General features: G+C 37.5%; 2 protein-coding genes across 2 annotated transcripts; one reads left to right on the plus strand and one right to left on the minus strand.

Moving 5' to 3' along the window:
* Positions 1-6,288: 6,288 nt before the first annotated feature.
* LOC124279034 (zinc finger and BTB domain-containing protein 49-like) lies at positions 6,289-8,599 on the minus strand. Its single transcript, XM_046714831.1, has one exon. The coding sequence runs from the start codon at positions 8,596-8,598 to the stop codon at positions 6,586-6,588; it is 2,013 nt and encodes a 670-aa protein (XP_046570787.1). The 5' UTR covers position 8,599; the 3' UTR covers positions 6,289-6,585.
* A 219-nt stretch (positions 8,600-8,818) lies between these two features.
* Positions 8,819-13,252, plus strand: LOC124279035 (sorting nexin-21-like). The gene is made up of 3 exons (XM_046714832.1): positions 8,819-9,125; positions 10,493-10,605; positions 11,122-13,252. Exons 1-3 carry the CDS (start codon positions 8,933-8,935, stop codon positions 11,791-11,793), a joined length of 978 nt encoding a protein of 325 aa, XP_046570788.1. The 5' UTR covers positions 8,819-8,932; the 3' UTR covers positions 11,794-13,252.
* The last annotated feature ends 2,261 nt before the right edge of the window (positions 13,253-15,513 follow it).

A 15,513-nucleotide genomic window follows, 5' to 3' on the forward strand; every position in this document is an offset into this window, starting at 1 on the left:
ATTATTCTGATTCAGATACTGCTGTACAACTCGAGCAATGTGTGTTCCTTGTGCTATGGTGTTGAAACATCAACCAAGCAAAGATACCACAAAGCGCCCTAATGGTAACGTGATCAAAGTTCCCCTCAATCACAATCATTGCTATAACTGTTATCACACACCGAATTATAATGCCCCCCACCTTCATAACAACTTGACAGTATAATGAACTTCTTCCAGAACATATGGCATGATCTAACGTTCACCCATGCGCCTGTCCTGCCGTCAGCTTGGTGAAGATGGAAACATGAGTTATGGGTGAAGAGAACTCTTCCACACTCACAGGTTCTCCATCGCAAATGGTGTATATGGGAGATGTTCTGGTGTCAGAAGTTGCCGTCGAACTGTTTTTTCAGATACATCTCTGTTGCCAGGTATTGATTGCTGGCTAGAACTTGTGTCGGAGGTGCGTGGTTTGAATCCACTGGTCTTGGCATGAGGTTGTTACTGCGGGGCAGCCACTACGGGGGCAGTTTATCATTTGATTGTTTTACTGACGTCACCAAAGTGCCAAATGGTATTTCTATGAACGTGCAATCGATGAACGTCACACTGCGAGGCAATAGATTGAAGCATATCTATGGCTATCCATCTGTCACTTCCACCTAGTCAAGGCATGTTGAAAGTGTTTCAGAATGATGAATGGAGGTGATTTTTCTGTATTTGGGAAACATGTTCTGAAAATGATTCATTTCACCACCGCATCCATGGTATTAAAAATAACAAACATGTGTAAAAAGCTTTAGAATTGCATGAATCAAACTTTCAAAATTCCCTCATCACTATGATTACACAATGCCATTTAGATTACACTATGCCTTCATCACTATCTGAAAATAATGTTGGTGTAATTATGTAATTTAAGTTTGAGGGATGCACTGTACATGTACAAATACAACATATTCATGCTGTGTTGTTTACTATTGGGAACCCTACATGTCTTCTGACAATGAGAGGGGTGGTGGGTTAGCATAATGGTTAAAGCGTTCGCTTGTCACGCCATAGACCCGGGTTCGATTTCCCACATGGGCACAATGTGTGAAGCCCATTTCTGGTGTCCCCCGCTGTGATATTGCTAAAAGTGGCGTAAAGCAATACTCACTCACTATGAGACATCCCTACTTGCAACAGCTTAAGATTCCTGGGTTTAACAAAGCAGAACCAGTCACCATATCATACAAACATGTTATTGTATGTTCACTTGTTTAACACTGAAATCAGCCATTTTCAGGCTACATGACAGTGCTTAGTAAACAATCCACTGTGGACCAGACATTCCAGTGATTGACATCAAAAGCATTGTCAGTGAGTGAGCTATCTGCAACATTCCAGCAATATCACGACGGGAAACACCAGAAATGGGCTTCAGACATCGCACTCATGTGGGGAATCGAATCCCGGTCACCAGCGTAACAAGCAAACACTTAAACATGTTCAACCACTGCCCTTCAATAGCATTGATCCACACAATTGGGGTATCATGACATGCCTCAACCAAGTCAGTGCGCCTGATACGAACAGCATGGGCTGCTTGTACCCAAATCTTGATGGGTACAAACGTAAAAGGAGTGGCCTTTTTGTGTATTCAAAACAAGCATTGTCACTAAGGTGACATAATCCCCCGCCGCAAATTATCAAATCAATTTAAAAAGTAATGAAAGTTTAAGATGAAGTTAAATGTCAGCAAAAACATGACCAGTCAACCTCTCTTGAAATCTTGCTCTTTAGTTGTTCAAACACAAATATTTTCAAGACTGACTTTGACCTTGACATGAATGTCATAGTGTATGAAATATGCAAAAATGGTACTAAAGAAATTGCTTATTGAAAAACATTCAAGGAAAGAAAATCCAGTGAATTCAGGTTAACACACTGAAATCTTGAAAAGTGTCGCAGTGACCTTGAAAATTATATGATGGTCACCAAAATTAACTGGGCCCTTCGCCTTCATTAGATGAAGCTTGGTGTCAAATATGAAAAAAATCCAGAGAAGGGTCTTTGCGATATCCTGCTGACTATCATAACATGCAATTTAACATGCTGAAATCTTCAAAGTGTGTCTTTGTGACCTTGAAAATTAAGTGAAGGTCACCAAAATCGACTGTGTCTTGCACTTTCCCTAGATGAAGCTTGTTGTCAAATATGAAGAAAGTCCAGCGAATGGTTCTTGAGATATCTCGCTGACCATCTTAACATGCAGGTTAACATATTGAAATCTTCAAAGTGTCGCTGTGACCTTGAAAATTAAGTGAAGGTCACCAAAATCGACTGGGCTATGCGCCTTCCCTGGATGAAGCTTGGTGTCAAATATGAAGACAATCCAGTGAATGGTTCTTGAGGTATCTCGCTGACAAGCATAACATGCAGGTTAATATGCTGAAATCTTCAAAGTGTCACCATGACCTTGAAAATTATGTGAATGTTACCAAAATCGACTGGGCCCTGCGCCTTCCCTAGATAAAACTTGGTTTGAATATGAAGAAAATCTAGTGAACGGTTCTTGAGATATCTCTCTGACAAGAGTAAAATGTTAAAGTCCCCTTGTGACCTTGAAATTAAGGTTAAGGTCACCAAACCTGACTGGGACCTTTCTTATACTGTGTTGAACCTAGGTACCAAAATATGAAAAGAATGTAGTCAACGGTTCTTAAGATATTCCAATCCGTACATACGTACGGACAGACGGAGCCTAATACTATAATAAAGAACTAAAGAGTAACTATATCCTCTTCATCAAATCCAAAGGTAATTTTCCACACAAAAATAAACCCAGAAGAAAAACACAACATCCTGTAAAATCAGTGTTTCTCTCAGCCACGTCTGCAATGTCAACATTATCCCATTGATCAAACTCTTGTTTGACTTATATCATTCCATTTATTTTTAGAAGTAACACAAATGAAATTAGACAATGACGGCAGGAAAGATATTTTGTTCTTGCACAATGATAAACATCCTCCTATATTATCCTTGTCTTGTACAGCTTCTCAGCTGAGAGAAACAATGAAAGTTTATTGATTTCATAGAATGTCCTTCAAATAACAACTTGATAGTAAAATTAACTTCTCACAAATACATGGCAAAACAAGAACAGGTATACTGTTTCAAACAATACATACGTCCTGTACAATTCAAAAGAATGAAATTCAACTGAACATGAAATGAACAATGATGACCCTTGTCATATATTACAGTAATAATTACATCTTGGAACAATACCTACAATACTGAGACCTGTCTACAAACACACACACTCAGTGCCAGAAGCAAAGACACATAAAGCCAGACATGAACTGAGGGAGAACACAAACTTTTCAATATACACATTTGTAAACGGAAAGAAAAATCATATTCTATAACAGCATCAACATATGCCTTGCAGGAAACTGCTAAAAAAGCAGAAAGTACACAGCTAGGAGACACTGTAGTTACCATGACTGCTTGGATACTTCCAAAATTATTGCCCAATTGTGCATTCTAAGAAAGTAGATAATAACCATGATAACGAACAAGCAACTGGTTACATAACTTGTGTTGCTGAACACTGGGATGCGACTATTTGATTGAATATAATTGATGTTCACAAGAATTCTAATTAATTAAAAAAAATCAAGTTGACAGGGGCATGCATTAATTATATAAAGACAAATATTCTGATTTAGCTGGTAAGGCTCCATCATCTAGTATTCAGTTTAGCAACTCTCCAGCCAGTGCTGAGCAGAAACATTGCTGTTCTGCAAACAGTGTCTAAGTTACAGTTCCTTACAAATTTACAAATACTCACAGAAACGTGTATGAGTTCAAGCTGTGCATGTCTCTTACAAACAACCTGGCAGAAAGTCTTCATTTCACATCACGTTATGTGAATATGAACACAGCATGTACATACAGCACAGGCTTTAGGATTTGGAAGAGGATGAACAAGAAGACCCCATGAGGATAAACAATTAAATTACATCACTAACACTTTTAACATTGTAATCACAAGCATACCTATTGGATGGCCACTGTACCACTGTGTACCATTACACATAGTCCAGCATATGTCTATAACTATTTACATCAGCAATGGAATATATTAAAATATGGAAGCTGTCTAGACCAGATACGGGTTCTATGATTCTAGCATGACATCATTTTACCCTAGCCATATGCAGGAAAAGGAATGGAGTTTCAGAAACAAGGGCCCAGTTTAATCCTGCACAGAATGAGCTACCATTTAGCTATCACTAAGTCAATATAAACATTTTGGCAAATTTCTGAGAATATATTATGATATACAGCATATTCGCAAACATCACAATAAAAAATGGTTTGTCTTAAGAAACTATTTAAAAACTTAAAGTGAGTTTCTAAGTATCTTAATAACAGTTTGAATTCAACAGGTTCATGGGAGTAGCAAATGTTTGATTAATCAATGTAAGTAACATCTTTACATCTCCCCATGAGATATGCATCATGTTATCTGCTGTGAGTAATTAGCGAGAACCAATTGAATGATAATTGATATACACCATTTCATATGAATAAAAATCATAATTATAACTAAAGAACACTTATCCAATAAATATGCTTACAGACACCTGAATCTAAAATAAAGTACAGTTGAAAAAGGACAATAAACTGTTTTTAGACTGTTACTCTGTATTGCTAAAATTTAGAAAACTGCAAATGGCATATGTCGAAATAACCCACATCGGCCTAACTGGGCATTCAGTGTGATGCGTAATAAGATATCCAGAAGAGCATGTTTACTCGTAAAATCGGGAAAAACAAAAATACAAATAGCTGCTGAAAACAATAGATAAGACTATAGATGGCAATTAGGTCGCTCAGCCAAATATGATGAAAGACCGTCAACTCACCTGGCATGAAATGCATGTGCTGCAAACAGGCACAAGGGGTCACCTCACAGATGTTTTATGCTTTTTCATGTGTATTGAATATGTCTCATCTATTGATTAGCAATAACATCTTACGTGTCTTTCTTTCATAAGGTTTATGTTGAGATGTGCAAAAGAGTATGATACCCATAGAAAAGCTTAAATCAGCCATCGTATTAAATGTCTCAAAATATATAGGTGGCATGACCACCCTTGGATATTATTTGTAAACTGTTATGACATGCCGTTTACTTCCCCAGTTTTATTCCCCTGTAGGATTATGTTATCTTAGCTGATATCTCTATCTCCGAGCCCGACCCCAACCACCGTCTGCGACACCCGTCCTGGTTTTGCTTTTGAGACAACCCCTCCTACCTGTTTCTTTTTATAGTGATAGTGAGACTCCATGGTAGCTACATCCTTATTAGTTTCAGTATTAAAGTTGTTATGTTTTACATCAGCTATCATTTATAATGAGCTATTTGTAATACAATATCATCACACACTAATTTGCATAAAGACATGGTCTGTTCTAAATAAGTTGCTTTGGACTTAGAAAAAAACTGCATTGCTCACTTCTGCACTAATCTCTCCTCAGTAAAGTCCTTTTTTTACGTTTCCTATCTCCCTACCACTGAGACTCTGAAGTTAGGCCGAACTTAGTTTAACAGATATTTCACACTTCCAAGATATTAACTACATAAATTGTAGATATAAATGTGACAGTACTTTAGTTACAATCTCTATGTGGGCTGTGGTTGGGTATAAGCTCTTACAAACAGTACCTGCTGTACATGATAGCAGATTTTCTGTATATTTAGTTTGGCCTTTGAGTTTTGTCTTGTCTATAGAAGCACTGAAATAATGTCTCCCTTAAAAAGTGGCTTATGCAAATATTCTTAAGTACGATGTTAAACCCCATTTCACTTCACCTAGTTTCACAAAGATTTGTATATACCACATTCATTGTAATAAGCAACCTGGAAACTTGGCAGAGGGGACACTTACTTAGTTTTCCAGGAGGTTCTTAATATGGATAATAGAGTAAATGTAAAATCTAAGCCAGATACACTTACTTCCATGTATAACAGAAGGGGTATTGCCACAGTTGGCAAGAGAAAACAGATAAGATAAATTGCATCTCATTGAAAACATTTTCTTCTAGATGTTATGGTTTCTGGGATGTTTTTTTCTAAAATCACAATGCACAAACTGAGTTTTTATTCCATTGTTCTTAATTTGCTTAATGCATCTTGGTATTTTTACCAAACAAAAGCAACAAAGCCTATTATGTAAAATGGATGCAAAGTTTGTCTTGTTATGAATTAAAAATGCCCACAAAATACTATCAAGTATATTTGTTTTCTACACGACACTTGGGGTTCAGCTTTGACTTAGCAATGCTGTATGGACATGATGGAGGCTACATTGCTAATAACAATGATTTACTACCAATATATTTACTAAAAACCTAGAATTATCATAATTGTCACTCAAAGACTCAAAAGGCAACCAAGCATGGTAAGTGGACTTTTGACATTCTAGAATGACAAGAATCAGAATGTCATGAATTTCATAAGTATCAATAACAACGTCTGTAGTTTCACTGAAGCACTTTCTGCATGCTTTGTACATCAATCTAATCACTGTTGTATAGCAAAGGCTACTCCACTTGTGCTACATATTGTATAACCCCTTGACTGTTGATTTCTGCATACTGGACCCTTGCTACAATGGGCACTCCGTCAACAGTGGAGAATATTTGTGTCTCTCCTTGGTTCTCATCTGCACACACTGCAGCTATGTTAGCCACTGTCTGAAGTGTTGCCTGAGTCATTATATCAGCACCTGCTACAACAGCATTCTCATCTTCATGGTAGTCAGATATCCTGTGTTTCTTGGTAGGGGGATCTCCAACACTGTGCTGCTTCAACATATGTTCCTTGAGTTTATCATAGCGTGTTGTTGAGAAATTGCACTGTTCACAGCTGTGTGGTCGGTCATCTGAATGTAATAGCATATGCCTCTTCATGTTCTTTATCAGAGAAAAGCTGTGACCACATATTTCACATTGGTGGGGTTTTTCATGAGTGTGAGTAAGCATGTGGTATTTCAAATTCTGTCGCTTTGTTGCTTCAAAGCCACATCCTTCAAAGTCACACTTAAACGTCTCTCCTGTATGGATCAATCTGTGAGCTTTTAGTTGACTCTTATGTGCTGTAGCAAATCCACAAATATCACATAAGTGATCCTTTGTCACACTGTGGGTGATCATGTGGTTTTTTAAGGCATGTTTCCACTTGAACCCTGCAGCACACAAATTACACACAAATGGTTTGTCCTCTCTGTGTTTTGGTAGGTGAGTATTCAACTGGGTTCTGCTTTTAAATTTGATATCACAAAACTTGCAAAAGTATGGTGTTGGACCGTCATGTTTAACTAAATGTGCTTTAAAATCAGTTTCTGATTCTGCCTTGTAGTCACAAAAACTACAGATGTTCTCAGCATGAAGATGTTTCTTCTTGTGTTCAGCCAGGACTTTTACACGTTTGGCTTTAAAATCACATTTGTCACATGTATAATTTCTCCCTTTTGGCATGAAATTAGCATCATCTTCCTTCTTGTCCTCACTATCTTCATTTTCCTCAGCACCTTTGTTTTCACAGTTCTTTGATTCTTTTTCAGTCTTGATAACCTTATTCACACTTCTGCGTGCCCTCTTCAGTGGATGCATGATAAAATCAGATCTGAATCGAGGACCTCGACTATTTCTCAGACGAGCACTAGACCTAGTAGATGTAAGGTATGATGTAATTGGCCTTTTTCCACGGGTTCTCATTGTACTCAGACTGTTTTCATTTTCATTCTTGCCTTCATCATCATCCATATCTTCTTCTACACCTTCATTGTTTTCTTCATTGTTGTGATCGGTATCAGTTTGACCAACTCTCTCTTTTTCTGCATTCTCTTCCTCAGCCATGAGACTAATGAAGGCAGAAAAGTCATCATCTGATTCCTCTTCTTTTTTACTTTTTCTTGGTCTTCCTCTTCCTCGTTTCTTTGCCTGTTTCATGCCACGTTCAACTTTGATTTCACTTGACTTTTCTGCATTTTCTGGTTGCAATATCGTTGCATCTTTTATTTCAGTTTTGATATCATTAACATTGTTTGCAATAGTACAGGTCCCAACATCAACTTTGGAATATTTGAAACTTGCATCATTAGCAGGAATTACCTTGTGCCCCCTAAATCCACTTTGGAAATGCTCACAGAAGTTTGTCAGTGGTTCCATCTGCATAATCTTCGATATCTCGAGGACCTGCGTGAGGATTCGTAAGTTAAGACAGATGTTGCTTGTGTACATAAAGTCAACCACTTTTCGAACAGCTTCTCCATATCCACTGTCTCCATCACTGCCATCTATGTGGATTTCAATTACCTGAGGTGTTTTTTGAGAAAATGCACGCGGCAGGTCTTGTCCCTGTCCCAGAAAAGATCCAAAATATGGACTTGCTGCAGCCAAAACGTTAGAATGGGCAAATATTTCCTCCCCGCAAACACGTAGCAATACATCGCAAAATCTAGATGCAGTCCTTTGATCGTGTAACGCTTTTAAAATACCTTCCAGTCTGTGTTTATCAACGAGGGACGCACTATCCTCTACAAGCGTAGCCATTTTGAAGGGAGGGAACGTTCTGAAAATTTGATTGGAGAAAATTATACCACTGATGACGCGAGAACATGTAAGTGAAAGAAAATGGATAGATATTAAATCTCTATTTAACGATGTTAGATAAATGATGTACACGTTGGTATATTTTTGGGCAACTATTATTATCCAAAGGCAGCTAAATGGGAACGGAACGGTCCCTATATTTCTGCGGACCGACCGGAAGTTTAGGTTCGTTATTGACAAGTCCAGTGTCATCAAGCTCTAGAGCGTAGAGTGAAAATAATAACAGCTGATTATTGTTTGATTTCAAGAATGTTGGAATTTTGAGCATGCCAGCATGTCATTTCTGAAGAAGTTTGGCCAAAGAAACAGAGAAAAAGCTTTCACAGATCGTGCAAATCGAGAACAGGATCAAGATTCTGTGCTTGCAGACGACGACGATCGAGATCCTTTTTCAGTGAACATCACGGGTACTCTTGATTTGACGATACCTGATGATGAGTCGAACAACGCTACAACACCTACCTATGGTAATCAACCACGAATTCACGATTAGAAATGATTTCCAGATTCTGTGATAGGTCATGTTATTAAGGTTTTAATGTTTTTAAGGAAAGCTCGGCTGATCAATACAGACTTTGCATATCTTTTGTTTGATTTAAATCAGGATGTCAAATTACATTTGACTGTTTTGATGTTTTTTTGCGTTGTGTTTTGGATTTGTAGTATAAATCTAGCCTTGCATATGTTGCCAATGCTTGTTTTTATATGGTACTAAGGTGAGCACTATGAAATAACTGTCAACTAAGTAATTTAAATTGGCAGTGTTGATGAAGAAACATACATTACTGCAGTACACTTAAAAATTTTGATGATAAATTAATATTGAAGTAAAGGCATATCAGTGGTCTGGTTAGATCTTTTGGTCCCCATATGAAGATCAATAGCCATGCCCTCGATATAAGGATATTTCTGTATTTTGGAAATGATTGTGATCAGGGAGTGTTTGAATGATAACATTTTTAGAATTGAGATAATTAAAAAAATAAGGCAAACAGAAAACTGATATCTGATTTTCTTAAGAACCCACATGCCCCTCATTCTGATGAGGCTTTCAACATTCAATCAGGGTTCCCCTGAAGTGACCTGCCATCAGAGTAGAACATAAACATCATCACAGGTCCCAGATCATACAAGCAGCAGGCGTTCCTGTCAACATGATCAGACTGTGACAGTTAGAAATTATTTTAACAAACAGCATCTGATAAGAGTCCACCCATATTTTTTGTCACTTTCTATTGAAACATTTCTTGAACTCGTTGGCAATATCAAACCTCATGCCAATATATTTTCTTATTTTGTGGATGGCCCTTTCTTCAATGTGGTAATGGGAAAAATCACGATTAAAATGTTTATTTTGGTTGAATATATTCCAATTTGAGACATGTTTTCCAGTTTGAAATTACTTGAAGTATTAGTAAAACCTAAGTGTTTGCTTAAACAGTGAATAACTATTTTATGGATAGTAATAATAATGATAATATAGGTCATCTGTAATTCGCTTGATTCCGCAACACTTGGCCATGCTCAGTAGAAGTGAAGAAAGAGGAATGTCTTTAGGTGAGATTTAAAACTTGAGACAGTTGGAGCAGATTTAATGTCTGTAGGAAGAGAGTTCCACAGGAAAGCAGCTGGATGTTTGAAGGAACTTTAAACAATGCACAAGATTATTAGAACACATGTATCTTGAATTTCATGAAAGTTCTGAATTGCTATTTGAATATGCTGTGTTGACATGTCATCACCTTTGCATGCAATAAAAGATGAATAGTTTCTAGGTGTTGATAATTCTGACCTTATTTGTTAGTATCACTATTTACTGTTTGTCTCCTCACAGATACTCAGTCCCCACATTTTCTGGCACTCAATGTTGATCCACCAGGAACAGTCCATGTTGCATTTGAAGTGACATCTGCAGAGGTTATTAAAGATCAAAGATCCAGCTATGTTGTAAGTGTTTGGATTCATCATTGAGCTGAGATACCAGTACTGCTGTGTTAAATGCCACATAAGCAAGTTCTGTGTGATAACTCTGTGTCTGTGTAGAGGGGATGTGTCACACAGTGTTCCCAAAGAGTAGGAGTGTAAAAATATATTGATACATGTATATAATGATACTTCTTGAATGCGTGATTTAACACTGCCTTGGAAATTGAACAATCTAACTAATGTGACTCAAGAAAATATAGTTTGTTGAGATGTTTATCTATGAGTCATGGGGCGGTGGGGTAGCCTCGTGGTTAAGGTGTTCGCTCATCACGCCGAAGACCTGGGTTTGATTCCCCACATGGGCATGATGTGTGAAGTCCATTTCTGGTGTCCCCCGCTGTGATATTGCTAGAATATTGCTAAAAGCGGTGTAAAACCATGCTCACTCTATGAATCATAGTGGTAAGGAATGTTTTTGCACGTCCTTGAGGACTCATAACCATGTTATTAAAGATGATTTCTTTTGTATTCTTTCAGTTGTACACAATCCTGGTATCCAGCAGTTCTGGTGTGGAAAAGTTGCCAACCACAGTTGACCGTAGGTATTCAGACTTTGAGAAACTCAACACAAACCTGAAAAAAAAGCACCCCCACATTATGGACGATGTCTCTTTTCCTAGGAAGCTGTTAGTTGGTAATTTTACCAGTGAAACCATCGCACATCGGAGCAGGGCATTTGAACAATATCTGAGCCATGTATTTTCTGTATATGAGTTACGATACTCAAATGAATTGGCAGCCTTCTTCTACCTTAATGATGCAAAAGAAGGATACTCACTGTTATGCAGTGAACAATACCTGGAAGCAATTTCTCTGTTTGAGAAATGTCTGCCTGTGTGTGAAAAACTGTATGGTGGTGGTCATTTAAGAGTTGTCTCCCTTCTGCATGCCTTGGTCGTGTGTTACCATGCAATAGAGAAATTGAACAAGGCTCAGAAGTATGCAGAGGTTGCACTTAGGAGCACCAGCGACCCAGTGGTGGATGAACCCAGTATTGCCCTCATCAAACTGTCCATTCGCCTGTGCTGGTCTCTGGGCAAGGACAAGCAGGACCTGGAGAAGAGGCTGCAGGATTTAAAGGCCAGGAAGATCAATGTGGATAATGTGCCTGATCTGAAGGATATTGTCAAACTGAAGACACTGATCTGATTGTGGATGCTATGTAATGATTCAGTGTATAACAAAATTTGAGTATTGATATTTATGTTAAATTATTAAAGAATTCAAACAACTATTTTTATTTAAAATGCCAACAGTTTCTCCATTTCATTCCATATGTATTTGGTATGAGTGCTGAAATATGGCATGTCTAAATGTAAGTGAAGTTTGACATTGAGCATGTTTTCTATATATATCTAGCCACAAGAAGTTATTATATGCATGATCTGACAAAATGTAATCTTTGTGATCTCAAAGCAATGAAGTGGTGGTACACGTATGACAAGTGTCTTTTGTGTAAATATTACTTTGTATTTTAGTAGAAAAGTACTTGTAGTAACATGAAATGATGTCTGACAGCACTTGTACATTCTGTGATATAAGCAAATTTGTAAAACCGATACATTGTTGTATATTTACTATAGTATCATGTATATCAGACACCGTTGTTGCATCTGTGTGCATCCTCTTACTCCAATATGCTGTAATTTAACCAGGAACATGCACAGAGAGATCAGTTTGAAATTTTAGGCATTTAGATAAATAATCTGTAAGTCTGATGATGTCTATTTGTGGTTATTTGACTAAGCCTAGCTGGAATGATGAATTAGGATACCAACATACATCAATTGGTGGTCACACTGATGAGACTTTCTAAACTAAATGGTGTGTGCCTCTCTATATATATACACAGGTTCTACTACACTAAATCAGTTTCACTTGCTTGCTGAGCCAGTGTATTGTGTGAACATCAGGCCAGATAGAGACATGTGACAGCTGTGATTGGATGAAATAGTGTAAGATGTTTTTGTTTTTTAAAAGCACACCCATCCAGTAATCAAAAATGACCACAATTTTAAGTATGTAATGCAGTCATGTTTGTAACCATGACTTATGCTTAATGTGTATACAGATATGTAGTAGGTGACATTTGGTGTGGAACTGGTGTTGATGTGTTCAGCTTCCTGTGCTTGGAAAATAGACATGATAAGTTAGCCGGAATTTGTGTTTTTATTGTAGTTAAAGGCCAGACTGTACCAATCTGTACATGGAATGGCTGTTGACAGCCTGGGTGATTTAAAAAATATATAATGTTACTAAGAAGTCTATGGGAAAACATTTGGTTTTGTCTAAACTGTATGTGAATTCAAGGGTTACAGAGTTATTTCCCTTTGACCATGGTTGCAGATTGCCCTCAGAAGACCCCTGCACCATCAGGTTATGTTGTGAAACCCCTGATTATATGAAACCATTTGTTATGGAAGTTGCCATGTAAATTAGGCTTGTGTCGAGACATGAGACTTTTGTAGCATGTAATATCAGTCTGACCAGTTGTAAATATTTGTCGGGGCTGTGGGGTAGCCTAATGGGTAAAGCGTTGGCTCGTCACGCCAAAGACCCGGGTTCGAATCCCCACATGGGTACAATGTGTGAAGCCCATTTCTGTTGTCCCCCTCCGTGATGTTGCTGGAGTATTGCTAAAAGCGGCGTAAAGCCAAACTCAGACAGTCAGTCAGTAAATATTTGTCTGTCTCTGTATCCTTAATGGTAACTGTTTTCGTGTGACTCATATGGAGGCTTGGTACATAATTCCACAAGGTCCTGACAGTAGAGTTTGGTACAATTGTCATTATTTGTTTTACCATGATGACCAAAGAGAATGATGCCGATGTGGCTTGTATAGTGATACCAGCATGAATAGTTATGTGAGTACATTAAGCTGTACTTACCTGGTCACAAGAAAGCATGTTTGTTGATGTCATGCTAGTCAGGTTGTTTTTACCAACATTATGGATTGTTTGTTAAATGTTCCACCTGTTTTGTTGCAGAATCATAATTTGGAGTATTGATTGATAATGTTCTGATTTCCCAGCATGGAGTTATATCAATGCTAGAGCTAGTAGTTGCCAAGGTTATTGATGACTTTGTTGTATTTAATAAATGCACACTTGATTACCACAGTGAGCAAATATAAGCACTGTGTCAAACATTGAATCACATATGGCTTACAGATCAGCAGACTTTAGCTGGGAAAAAGTAGTTGTATGTTATTGTTTATTGCACAAATGTTAATGATTCTAGATCTGAAGGGGATGAAATGTGTAACAGAAGATTTATTTTGTTTTGTTGAAATGCTACAACTGAAGACCCGAGTAGTGACTTCCACTGCTCTCCTCTGACGGTATCTTTACACAGTACATACAGCAGTGGAAGGAAACGGTTTCTGGAATTGTTGAAAACATCCATATAGGCTTCAATAATTTGCACAAACATGATTAATACTAAGTCTTTGAATGGCATTTACAGATTTATATAATTTTGGCATTTGTTGATATATAGGCAATTACTGTACTTTTATAACAGTGTTTCTAGACTGGGGTATAAGTGTGAAATATTTATGATATATTGTACAGTCATATTGAGCATTGCTAGCAAATCAGATTGTTTATCTTTAACAGTGGATTATTTATTCACTATGTACTGCAATAAATGCAGTATAAGTACATACATGTCCATATATCTTGTCTGTCTGTCTAACATGATGCACCAAAGTGTATTGACACCTTTAGTTAGTGTGTCTGGTGTTAAAGGCACACTGTGGAATGGTCAAATTACAGTCTGCTGAGAGGTTGCCTTCAAGAATTATGAATGTTCAGGCTGGTAAAAGTGTCATGTAAAGTTGCATTATGTTATTGCATGGCGATAGATCTGATCTGATTTGTGTGATGTTTTTCTGAAGTGAATGGCACCAAAAGGTAGCATCATGAGACAAGGCAGAAACCATAACATTACCAATGCAATAAAAACAATCATCTTTCAGTTTGTGAAGATACACGTTTGATGGCTTTATCCAGGGGTTTTCTAGGGATCAGTGGAATTCTGTGAATTTTATATACTCATCTTTCTCCCAGAAGTTTCAGTGCTGATTGGAAAATTTACCTGAAACATTTACCTATCTTGGTGTGCTCAGATCACAGAGGGGTATTGTAGAAGAAACATTGGCTAAAGGTCTGTAACATTAACCTAACATTAACAAGAATAAAGAATAAAAGCAATTGTATTAAGTTGTGATGAATGCTATGTGCCCTGTCATGCTAATCAACACTATCATATGTAGGCTTCAATTTTAATGTGAGAGAACTAATGTCTCTGTCATCAAGTATTCTGAAATATGATCAATGCATCAAGACTTCCTGGATTTTAGGCTTTGTATTATACATGTTCTGTTTGTGTGTAAATGTGATTATTGGCATATTGGAATTGTTAGAATGTGACATTGTGTTGGTTACACATGTCAGGTATACTCCTCCTGCTCTCATTTGTGCATGTAATGCAAAGACTTTTCTTATTTGAAGTAACTGAGATATGTGATGCTTAGCATGACTGACAGACCCTCATAGCTCTCCTTTACGACCTGGCAACCCGCCAACTCAGTCTAATGATAGTGGCAGTAGCTCCGTGGTGTATTGGCTTTGTTGAGGAAGAAATGATGACAGCATTGTTATTACCTACCTGCTTGTGTTTTTGTTGTTTTGCTTGCTTTCATGCTGCTGCAATATGTAATGTCAACAACTTACTTTGTTTCAAACTTAAGTTGAGTTTTAATGTTGTTATTTTTTCTTGAAACCATCTTGCTGTCTGTAAACATGCTTGTATTTACTATTCTGCTTTTTTGTTGATGCCAAGCTAAGAAGAAAAGAGCTGCTCTGT

This window comes from Haliotis rubra, unplaced genomic scaffold (assembly GCF_003918875.1).
Source record: "Haliotis rubra isolate DU_JTF1 unplaced genomic scaffold, ASM391887v1 Scf245, whole genome shotgun sequence".
In the NCBI taxonomy this organism is placed as follows: Eukaryota; Metazoa; Mollusca; class Gastropoda; order Lepetellida; family Haliotidae; genus Haliotis; species Haliotis rubra.

Bases quoted from the DNA above. Each gene is read 5' to 3' on its own strand.
- LOC124279034 (XM_046714831.1), bottom strand. From the start codon at position 8,598: ATGGCTACGCTTGTAGAGGATAGTGCGTCCCTCGTTGATAAACACAGA.
- LOC124279035 (XM_046714832.1), top strand. From the start codon at position 8,933: ATGTCATTTCTGAAGAAGTTTGGCCAAAGAAACAGAGAAAAAGCTTTC. The intron at 9,126-10,492 runs GTAATCAACCAC...GTCTCCTCACAG, and splicing joins CGCTACAACACCTACCTATG to ATACTCAGTCCCCACATTTT. The intron at 10,606-11,121 runs GTAAGTGTTTGG...GTATTCTTTCAG, and splicing joins ATCAAAGATCCAGCTATGTT to TTGTACACAATCCTGGTATC.